This window comes from Tupaia chinensis, unplaced genomic scaffold, assembly GCF_000334495.1.
Source record: "Tupaia chinensis unplaced genomic scaffold, TupChi_1.0 Scaffold142716_1, whole genome shotgun sequence".
NCBI classification, from domain to species: domain Eukaryota; kingdom Metazoa; phylum Chordata; class Mammalia; order Scandentia; family Tupaiidae; genus Tupaia; species Tupaia belangeri.
Genome location: NW_006202562.1, coordinates 5,415,650 through 5,427,684, shown reverse-complemented (window position 1 = coordinate 5,427,684; position 12,035 = coordinate 5,415,650). Strand labels below are relative to the sequence as shown.

The 12,035-nt window shown below is 41.4% G+C and overlaps 1 protein-coding gene across 1 annotated transcript in view; it reads right to left on the bottom strand.

Annotated features, from left to right (window-relative positions):
* RALGAPA2 (Ral GTPase activating protein catalytic subunit alpha 2) overlaps window positions 1-12,035 on the bottom strand; it is a gene marked incomplete at its 5' end in the record, with an annotated part of 330,762 nt that overhangs the window by 215,881 nt on the left and 102,846 nt on the right. The window contains 3 exon segments of the mRNA XM_027766356.1: window positions 1-31; window positions 8,483-8,580; window positions 11,601-11,735. Of these exon segments, the coding sequence (XP_027622157.1) occupies window positions 1-31; window positions 8,483-8,580; window positions 11,601-11,735 (264 nt within the window).

The window sequence follows — 12,035 nt, the reverse complement described above, 5'->3', positions numbered from 1 at the left end:
CAGCAGTGCTGCTGCTTCTTCGAACTAAGATCTTCAGACAAAAAGAAATGGTGCATTTATTACAGGTAGGTTTTCATTTTAACCAGACTGCCCAGTTTCCAACCCACAGTTCTAAAGGAAGCAAACAATAATAACAAAAGATTGAATGCTTTCCATTGGAAGAATGTGTGTTCACAAATTACTATAATTTAATTATATATTACGCAGGATATGAAACTTTAATTTATATCCTCTACTTTGTCAAATAATGTTCAATTAAACTGACCTACTAAGAAGGGATGACGGATTATTTGAAAGTAAGTTAGAGTTCTATTTGCTGCTTTAGTAGGGCACGTACACAGTAAAGGCAGATCTGCAGGCCCAAGTTTACCCACGAACAGTGAGCAGGCTGATGGAGAAGGTGGAAACCCCACCCAGGCTTGTAAGGGCCCACTCAGTGCCTACCTAGTTAAATGTGCAACTCCGTCCCTAAGCACTGCTCAACACTGAATCTTGTGTTAAATATAAAGGCTTTAAGAAACTGGGAGGCAGGGCCAGAAGGTGGCATAGTGGTTAAGGTGGCTGGACTCTGACATAGCCAATCATGGTTTGAGTCCTGGACCTGGCAGCTTGAAACTCATGCCAGGTATGTGTGCATGCATGCTCAAAATCCAGAGAGGAGAATGGAGGAGAAGGGATGGCAGCGTGGCTTCCCCCATGGCAGGGGTGGGGGTTCTTGCTAAGTCTCTCTGAAAGGTATCAGAAGAAAGTGTTTAACTAAATTGGCTCACAGTTACAAGAGAACTCTTGTTAAGCAGGCAGTCGACATGAAGTGGTAGAGAAAAGGCAAGAGAAGATTCAAACAGGAAGTGCTAAGTAGAATCAGTAAGTTCTACGCGCAGGAAAAGAAACTGATTCTAAAGACCAGCAAGTGGTGTGATGGTTAAGGCCCTGGACTCTCACACGACTGATCACAGGTCAAGCCCCAGACCTGGTGGCTTGAAAATCATGCTGGGTGCATGTGCGAGTGTGCCCAAATTCTCAGGAGGAGAACGGAGGAGAAGGGACTGCCTTCTCACCCTGGGGGGTGATTTCTCACTTTCCCAACCTTCGTCTCTCCCTGGTAAGTACATGAGTCCTATGGCAAAAACCTAAGAAAGAAAAGAAAAAGAAAATAAAGAAGCTGATTCTAGCTGGCCATGCAGAGTAGCCAAGCAAAGAAGCAAAAAGACAAGAGGAAACGCAAACCAGCTACCAGCCAGCTGCAGGTGGGCCTTTTGACCTAATAGTGATGCAATGAGCAACTACATGTTTCAGACAAGACTTTACTGTGGTGAGGAACTAGAAGGGTAAGTCTGGCAATTGCCTGTGGGAAGAAAACTGCTATAGGACTGTTAGGACGATTCAGGAATGAGGGTCATCGCTTTTAATGAAGAAAAATAGAAAAATAACAGAAAAGATAAATGAAAAAATGCTACCGAATGACAGGCAAGACTGAATCAGCTGTACATGGGAGTGGAAGAAAATTAAGTCACCAAAGGGTAGGAGTCTGGGGAGCGGTGAGAATGACAGTCATGGAAGGAAGAAGAAAGGTAAGAAGGAAGGACCAGACAACCCTGAGAGTTTCTGACATCTAAATTTTTATCTTTGGACTGAATATCCAGAGAAAAGTTCTATGAAAGGGGGAAAAAAAAGAAAAAACAAAACAGAATGGTGACGTAGAGAATAAAACCAAGAATAAAGAGAAAATTTAAGGTTCTTTGCAGTATATTTTTAAAATACCCTATACCACTCAAGAAGCCAACTACAGGAATGAATTTTAAATAAATAAAACGGGGGGATCATGATATAGAATCAAAAGAAATAATATTAAGCTTAAAAAGAGTAGGCTACAAATAAAGTATTTAATACACAAAGACAGTATTATAAAAAACTTTTGAGGCTAGGAGCTAGCAGGTTGATTAAGGTGCTGGATTCCCACATGGCCAATTGCAGTTTGAGTCCTGGACCTGGTGGCTTGCTTTCTCAGTTGTGCCCTATAACAAATTAAAAAATACTACGACTAATAAAACTAAACAAATAAATAATTTTAAAAAGTATTACATAGCCTTAAAGAAGGATGGTAGCTATGTATTGGTACCTATATCTAAGAGGAAATATACTCAAGGTATTTTCTAACTGAAAGCAGAATGTGGGTTTTCCTGCATCTGAGTGCATGAGAGACAAAATACCCTCAAGCTATAAAACTAAATTCTATAATAAATGCTTTAATTGCAATTTGGGATTTATAAGAAGTGAGGAAATAAAAAAATTAAAAAAAAAACAAACCACAATTCTAAGAGATCCACGTGTTCTCCTCAACAGAGAGCAGAAACCCTGGCAGTGAAATGAGCCTATCGTCAGGTCCAGTTCAACGTTACCGTGGCTGGTGGTCCATGGACCAGGACTCCAGCATTACAGCAGCACACCTTCACTCATGGGAGAAGCAAACATACATGTTGGCTTGTTGAAATTGTACTGATTATGGGGCCAGCAGTTCACATAGTGATTAAGGCACTGAACCCACTTGGCTGACCACAGTTTGAGTCCTGGCCCTGATGGCTTGAAATTCATGCCGGGTATGTGTGGGTGCATGCCCAAAATCCCAAGAGGAGAAAGGACTTCTGCATGACCATTCCTGTTGGGGGTGATTTTGTGCTTTCTGTCTGTTTCTCTGGTAAACACATGTTCCCCTAGCAAAAATCTCTAAGAAAGAAAGAAAGCAATTGCACCAATTTTGACACCTAGGTTTTCCAAAGATAAGATCAGCCAGCTAGGAACTCACCAAATCAAAGATCACCAAACACCAAAAGAAATAAATCATCATGCATATGAATTTTGGAAAAAATATCAGATCTAGACACCCCCAGGTATTTCACATAATCTGATTTAAAAATTTAGAATGGCAATTCTATTAAAGGAATTAAAGATGACAAGCACAAAAATGAGCAAGCAATAAGATCATTAGAATTTTTTTTTTTGAGAGGTTTGGTTTTTGCTTAGGGCACATGCACTTGCCAGAAAGAGAGGGGGAGAGAGAGAGAGAAAGAGAGAGGGAGAAAGAAAGTGAGAAATTGCCTCCTGGGGTGATGGCCATGCTGCAATCCCTTCTCCTCCATTCTCCTCTCAGGATCTTGGGCATGTACACATACGTGCCCAGCGTGAGTTCAAGCCACCAGGTCCGGGACTCGAAATGCAGTCAACGACATGGGAGTTCAGTGACATACCTATCATGCCAACTGCTGGTCCCTAGATTACTACAAATTATCATATGATAAATCTAAAAGGAATAAATTTGAACTCATGAAAATAAAAATGTATGATTGTTAAACTAAAAAACTCTATGAAAGCAGAGTAAACAATTATCAAATTGATAAAAGACAGAGCTGGTGACATGTAAGGGCCAGGGAAGACAGGAAATATAAAGAGAGCTTAAAAGATTCGTAAAAGGGGCCAGCAGGTAGCATGGTGGATAAAGTACTGGACTCCCACATGGCCAATCACAGTTTAGGTCCCAGACTGCCCTGAAACTCACTCTGGGTACATGCATGTGTGTGCCCAAAACTCTGAGAGGAGAACGGAGAAGAAGGGGTTGTGGTATGGCCATCCTTCTTGCTTTCTGTCACTTTCGCAAGTGTATACGCCTTATAGCAAAACTCTGCCCCTCCTCCAAATAAGACACTGAAGATAGAATGAGGAAATTTAATATATTTCTACCCAGTAGTCCAGAAGGAAAGAAAAGGCAGAATAAAAAAGATGCAATATTGAGTCAGCAGGTGGTATGGATGTTAAGACCCTAGATCCCACATGGTCAACTGTGCGCTTCAAGTCCCAGACTCAAAAGTTTGAAAATCACACCAGGCACATATGTGTGCATGCCCCAAATCCTGAAAGTAAACTGGAGGAGGATGGGTTGCGGCATAGCCATCCCATCTGGAGGGTGATTTCTCATTTTCTCTCTCCCTTTCTCTGATGAGCACACGTACACTACAGCAAAACTTAAAAAAATAATAATAATATTTGAAGAAATGGTTACCAAAACTTTTCTAGAATGAGAGAAAACAGACATTCATAGATATGTGCAAGGCACACATAATTCCCAAGAGAAACCTGCACCTAGACATACTACAATGAAACTGAAAGACCAGACAAAGAACAGCATGGACCTACAAGAAGAAATTTTGTCAATAGCAACAATAGAAGAAAACAAAATAGTAGAAAAATAGCTTCCATTAGAAGGGGAGAGCAAAGGGAGGAAGACAGTAAGGGAAAAATAATAATGAAGACACTGCAGACCCAGGCAAGGTGGTGCAAGCAGGAAAGGGCTGGTGCTCAAGAGTGGGAGCCACATGGGAGGCCCAGGTTTGGAGGCTGAAGCAACCTCAGCTGGCCAGGTGCAGGAGTGTGCACCTGTCATTCCAGTTAATGGAGAGGTAGGACAGAGGATCGTAACAGCAAGACCCTGTCAAAACTCTCTCCTTCCTCCTCCTAGTCCCTCTCTCTTGGGTGGGATGGCAAATGGAGGGATGAAATTGGATCTCTGCTTAACTCCATAAACAAGAATCAATTCCAGATGGATGAAAGACTTAAATGTGTAGAGCATAACTAGAACACTTAAAGAATAAATGTAAGGTTTTTATTTCTACATAGTTCAAAATTTTTTAATTTCCATAAAACCCGACCCACAAAAATGATAATGCAGAATACCCACATAAAGAACTTCTGTTTATCAAAGATGCCACTGAGAAAGTAAAAATATAAGGCACATACTAAAAGGGCATATGTGAAGAAAAATGACAAAAGACATCTGTGGACATTTCACATACGAACACGAATGGCCAATTCACGTATAGAAATGTGTTAAGTCTTACTAGTAATCTGATACATGTAAAATAAGAGATTGCACTTTCACCTATTTGACTCATAAAAATGTAGAACTCTGACAGCAGAAAGTGTCGGCAAGGGTGGTGATGAGTGGCTACTCTTTACCTTATTGGCAGAGATAGAAGTGGGTGCACCCACTCTGGAAACCAGGTGTTACTTCGTGAAAAAGAACATTCTTCTATTCCATGACTCGTTCCTTACTTCTTAGCCACCATTAAGAAAACCTTGGGAACTAGCAGTTAGCGTAATGGCTATGTCACTGGACTCCCACGTAGTTGACTGTGGTTCGCGTCCCGGACCTGGTGGCTTAAAACTCACACCGGGTGCGTGTGCGTGCGTGCCCAAGATCCCGAGAGGAGAATGGAGGAGAAGGGATTGCGGCGTGACCATCCCCCCGGGGGGTGATTTCTCACTTTCTGTCTCTATGTCTCTCTCTCTGTCTGGCGAGCGCACGTGCCCTATAGCGGAAAAACCTCTCAAAAAAAAAAAAAAGAAAGAAAACCTTAAAGGGCCAGCAGGTGGTATAGCAGTTACGGTGCTGGACTCCCACATGGCCAACAGCACTTTAAGTCCTGGACCTGCTTGAAACTCATGTCAGGCATGTGTCCGTGCATGCCTAAAATCCCAGCAGGAGAATGGAGGAGAAGGGACTGAGGTGTGGCCATCCCCCTGGGGGCTGATTTCTCACTTTCTGTCTCTGTCTCTCCAGCCAGTGTATGTGCCCTATAGCAAAAATCTCTCTAAAAAAAAAGAAAGCATTAAACATGCAGCTTTTGAAACAAACACAAGAATGTACATTAAAAGAAAAAGCTGGGACCAATTTAAATGTCCATCAACAAGAGGATAGAAAAATAAAGCGTGGAGCATTCACAGTGCGGTAGCACACAGTAAAACTTGGTGCACTGCGCTACATGCCATGATGTAGACACATTTCACAAATACATAACTGAGTGAATACAGTAACAATACTGGTATAAAATGCTTCATTAAAAAAACTTTATGAAAGTATTCAAAAATAAGAAAAAACAATCTATTGTTTGGTGATACACAAACTAAACAGAGCAAAGCAAGGGAATAAAAAACACAGAGCCAAGATAATACCACTGTCTGAGGGGAGGTGGCAGAAGAAGGGGTCAAAGAGGGAACGAGAGGTCGAGGTAACAACGACAGAAGTATTCTCCCTCTTTTTTTTTTTTTTTAATCACTTAATTATTTAAATAAAAAGAATTTTACTTTCCACCACTGTGTATCACTATAGCACACCAATGACTTTCCCCATCATGAGTACACTGTATATAGTCTAGTCAAAGACATTACCATACACATTATCATCAACAAATATTATTCCATTTTTATGTCCCATAAATGTGTTGCTTCTTTCTTTTTTCCCCTTGATTCTTTCCCTCTCACCCTCTCCCATTTCCCAGCCTCTACCCACACTCTCTAAAGACTGGAATGTATCAAATATTCTCACTCTTAAGTTGGGCAGTGAGTTTATGGGTATTCATTTCACTGTTGAAAAATACAAGAAGGACCAGCAGGTAGCATAGTAGTTAAGCCACTAGACTCCCACATGGCCATCCATGGTTCAGGTCCTGGACCAAGCAACTTAAAAATCACACCAGGCATGTGTGCATGTATCATGCCCAAAATCTCAGGAAGAAAATGGAGAAGAACTTACAGCATGGCCATCTCCACTGTCTCTCTGTGTCTCTCTCCAGCAAGCACACACACCCTATGGCAAAAAACATTAACAGAAACAAACAAAAACCCAACACATGGGTTTGCCCATTAGTCCAGTGGTTAAAGGAACCCATATTCCACATGGCTGACTACAGCATGACCACGCCCCACTGGGGACACTTTCTTCTTCTCTCTTTCTTCTCTCTTACTCTCTCTCTCTCTCTCTCTCTCTCTCTGGTAAGCACATGTGTTCTTTGGCAATTAAAAAAAGGAAAAGAAAAAAGCTTATGCATACATAAGCTGGTATATGCTCTGTTTAAAAATAAAGAAACAAGAAACTTAACACTGGTTATCTTCTAGACAGGGAAGAGTAGGGTGAGGCTGCCCCTTTTTACTTAATATCTTTCTGTGATATTTGAGTTTTCTACAAATATACTACGAAATCTTCAAAAATCTCATGATAAATAAGTATTATAAAAAACTATGCACAGATTTAAAAGTTTTTTGCACTAAAATAAACTCATACTTTAATTTTATTTTCCATTAAAGTTTTTTATTTTTTTCTTACTGCACATGCACGAGAGAGAATTCTCCAGTGGAGTGTGGTCATGCTGCACTCTCCTGCATTTCTCCTTCTCATCATTTCTCCTTTCCATCATAATTCTGACATGCATACACATGCATTTAACATGTTTTTCAACCTACTTGGGTTAGGATTTGAACCACAGCTGGTCATGCGGAATCTGGCTCTGTATCATAAGGCTTACCCATTGTGTTATAGGGTCGCCCCCTCCCCAAACAACTTTCTGAAGACCTTGTACACTACATTGTTTTAAATGAAGAAATAGGAGTTATGTGCCTAAATAGGTTATGGACTAAATTTTTTTAAAAATTAATTTTATTGGGACAGCAGATGGCGTAATGGCTATGTCACTGAACTCCCATGTAGTCCACCATGGTTCGAGTCCCAGACCTGGTGGCTTAAATTCACGGCGGGTGCGTGTGCATGTGTGCCCAAGATCCCAACAGCAGAACAGAGGAGAAGAAACTGAGGCATGGCCAACCCCCCCTTGTTTTCTGTCTCTGTCTTTCTGGGAAGTGCACATGCTCTATAGCAAAAACCTCTCCAAAAAAAAGAAAAAATAAGAATTTCATTACTTGAGGGTATCTATTCTTACAAGAGAAGGATAGAGAAAGAGAAAGACAAAGAGAAAGAGAGAGAATCCCCAATAGGGCATGGCCATGCCACAATCCTTTATCCTCCACTTCTCCATCTCATCAGGATCTTGGACAAGCACACACAAGCACCGACTGTGCTTCCCGAGCCACCAGGACTGAGGTTGGAACCATGGTCAGCCACACGGTCAGCTGTAGGGAACCCGGCTTTCTATGCACAGCATGTACAGGCTGTGCTATTGGGCCAGGCCTACTTTAATTCTCTTTCATATGTGTGTGTGTGTGTGTGTATATATATATATATTTTTAAACAATAAAATGATATTTTACATTTAAAAAACAAACAAACAAAAAAACCATAAATGTCTTCCTGAATACTTACCTATCTCGTGAGTATTTAGGTTGTTCCCTAAAACAATGTCAGGAACAGGGAATGCAGGTTTAAGGCAAGGACACCTGCTTCTACCGCCATGTACAGACCAGGCAGTAAATCCCATTTTCCTATTAACCTTTCCCCCTATTTCTATAACGTGACTAGAATTTGACACAGAAAGGAAGCAAAAGCTTAAAAGATCTCAAAGTCATTTGGGCCTGTAACCTGACTACATGTGAAAAAATATTTTTAAGTATCACAGTTATAACAAATGTATTTATTGTACGGTGATTTATATAGTTATATATTTTTTAAATAACAAACGGACATGGTTTGAAAGTATCTTACCGTTATTCCTTCATGTTCTCTCTTCATATGTCCTTTGTTCTCTGGAATAGTCTTGGGCTCTGATGAACTCAAATTCTGGGCATTTTCTACCTTCTGACCTACAAATTTGGAGGAAAAAATTGACAGAAGGAAATGTTTCAGATAATGAAAATGGAATGGTACCCTAAGATACGTGGAAGTGGGAATTAGAGGGCTGGCAAACTGGCAGCTACAGGTCAAGTCCACACTGCTGACCAGGCCTCTGGCCCCGGAGGGCTTTGAAGAGCATGGACTGAGTGCTGTTTGCTGCGGCTGTTCCAACAGGTCCACGCAGTGCTTTATGTTAGCACTGGGGAGGGTGACAAGGGCCCCGAGGGCCTTGTGGAAAGCTGCTCAAGCAGTCGCTGGGGTTGGCCACAGCAGTCGACAGGAGGGAGAGAGCAGGAAGGTGACTCAATATTGCTTAGAGTGAAGACTGATGAAGGAAAGCACAAATCACCAGGGTTCAGTAATAATAATTTTAGAAAGGGGGAGCAGCACCACAAAGTCTACAAACACTAAGTAAATAAATAAATAAATAAGATCTTACGAACAACCTAGGGCCAATAAATATGAAAATATATAAATTGAGTATCTAGAAAAAAATTCACCAAAATCAAAATAAGAAAAGGAAAATCCGAGTATTCCTCAACTTCTTTTTTTGAAAGTTAAAAAAATACAATTAAATAAAAAATGTATTCATTGTGTAGAACATGTTGATTTAAAATATGTATACATTTTGGAGTGGCTAAATTGCGATAATTAACATATACATTACCGGACATACTTATTTTTCTGTGATGAGAACATTTTAAACCTACACTCAGTAATTTTCAAGAATATAATATGTTATTAACTATAGTCACCACATTGTACAATGAACTCCTTGAATTTATTCCTTCTATCTAACTGAAGCTTTGTTAAAATTTGAATATTCTGAGGACCAGCATTTGGTACAGTGATTGAGAGACTGGGCTCCCATATGGCCAACCCCAGTTCAAGTCCAGGACCTGGAGGTTTGAAAATCACACCAGGCATGTGTGTGTGCATGCCCAGAATCCCAAGAGGAGAGTGGAGAAGGGACCAGCAGTTAGCATAATGGCTATTTTGCTGGACTCCCATGTAGTCGACCACGGTTCGCGTCCCGGACCTGGTGGCGTGGAACTCATGCCAGGCACAAGTGCATGCGTGCCCAAGATCCCGAGAGGAGAAGGGATTGTGGTGTGGCCATCCCCCCTGGGGGGTGATTTCTCGCTTTCTGTCTCTCTGTCTTTCTCTGTCTGTCTGGTGAGCGTACACGCCCTATAGTGATAAAACCTCTCCAAAAAAAAAAAAAAAAAAAGAGGAGAGTGGAGGAGAAGGGATTGCCACATAGCCATCCCACCTAGGGGGGTGATTTCTCATTTTCCCTCCCTTTGTCTCTGTCTCTCTTTCTCTGGCAGGTGTACGTACCCTGTGGCAGGAAAAAAAAAAAACCCAACTTAAAAAAAATGAACATATTTTAAAATCACATCAAGAAAATTCTAGGTAACTGATAGATTCTAACCTATATTGAAGAAAAAAAAAAATCTATACAAAACCTTTCAAAAAGTAGAAAATCTTTCAGATTTTCTCCAAGTATTTTTCATTGCATTTCCTTATTTCAAGAGGCCTTCTAAGAGAGAATACTTTCCTACTTATTGGATGAGACTAGCAAGATCTTAACATTGAAAAGATATGAGATAACTTGTTGATAAATATGATGGGCTTATTTCTTAGTTAACTCATGACACTAAGATGAAGGATAAATTGCTATTGACACTGGACACGCTTTAAACATCTGCTTTCTCTGAAGTTCAAAGTCCACTGCTCACGGGTCGAGCCATCTGCCTCTGCTCTCCCTGCCCGTTTTCTCTGAAGGTTCTTGGAGCAACCATAGACTGATGCCATTAACAGTTACCATTTTTGGGAACCAGCAGTTAGCGTAATGGCTATGTCGCTGGAATTCCACGTAGTCGACCGCTGTTCGCGTCCGGGACCCGGTGGCTTAAAACTCACGCCGGGTGTGTGTGCGTGCGTGCCCAAGATCCCAAAAGGAGAATGGAAGAGAAGGGATTGCGGGGTGACCATCCCCAATGGGGGGCGATTTCTCGCTTTCTGTCTCTCTGTCTCTCTCTGTCTGTCTGGCGAGCGCACGTGCCCTATAGCGAAAAACCTCTCAAAAACAAACAAACAAACAAAAATAAACCAAAAAAAACAAAAACAAAAACAAAAACAGTTACCATTTTCGACCTAGGCAGAGTCTGCATACGACTGATACATTTTTTCACAAGTCTGGGCAGCTTCCCATTTTCATTTTCACTTGAAACTCTCTCCACAGCCGTCCTCCTGCACACTCACCCTGTGCCCTCCCACTACTGAACTCGCTGCTCTTCCTGTGCTTGTACCACTCTCTGCCTTCCTCCTGCTTCTGTGCCCACCCACTACTGAACTCGCTGCTCTTACTGTGCTTGTACCACTCTCTGCCTTCCTCCTGCTTCAGCCACTTTGGACTTCCTCCTAGCCCTCCAACATGCCAGACTTGAAAAAAGTGAAATATATATTGCAATAGTGAAAAAATTTCATTGGCAGAAATCACAAATTTGCAATAAATTAAAAAGTAAATTCCTTAGAAATAAATATATGTAGAATGAATGTAGAAAGCAATACTACAGGGCTGTTGGAAAAGTCATGACACAATTCTGCATAGAAAAACAGAAAACATACGCCACGACTTTCCTGACAACCCAATATATGTAGCTTTTTCCTCCTCCTGCCAGAATCTGTAGTTCTGTATTTTTTAAAGTTTTATTCGTGAGGGAGTATATATATATGCATGCAAAGGGTGGGGGTGGGGGTAGGGAGGCACGCACTCTAATAGGGTCTGGCTACACGGTGATTCCCCTTCCTTTAACACTCCAGCTCTCAGGATCCTGGGCACATGTGCGTGCACCCAGCATGCTTCAGGTCAACCGGGCTAAGGATTCGAACTCAAGATCAGCCACATGGCTTCAAACACTGCAGTCCAGTATGCTAAGGACTGCTCTGCAGAGGTTCTGCATTAATAACGAAGATACTGTACCCTGAGAAGACTCCGAGCCCAGTGGCTCAGTGATGTCAGATGTGCTGCTGCTCCGAAGGACCGGGTGCTGCCCCACCATGAGATGACCAGATCCCACGGCAGGTGTGTTTTCTGACTGCTGGCATTCCTCCACTTCTGCAAGCATCAGCACAAAACACACAGGTCAAGATGTTGGAAAACACTTTCACCATTTAAAGAATTTGTTTTTTTAAAAAGTTTCTTTTTGCAAAAATTTGGCAGTAATAAAACATGCATTTACGTCACTGAGTTCCCTCTACTTGTCCACGCTAATGCTCCAGTCCACGAGTACACTTTTCTCTTACATTCTGTAATACCTTCCGTTTTTCAGTCAAAGGAAAAAAATAGAAAACCATGAAAATGGCTGAAAACTGTGAAAGTCATTTGGAATTTCAAGGGCAGGCAGGCCAGGGAAAG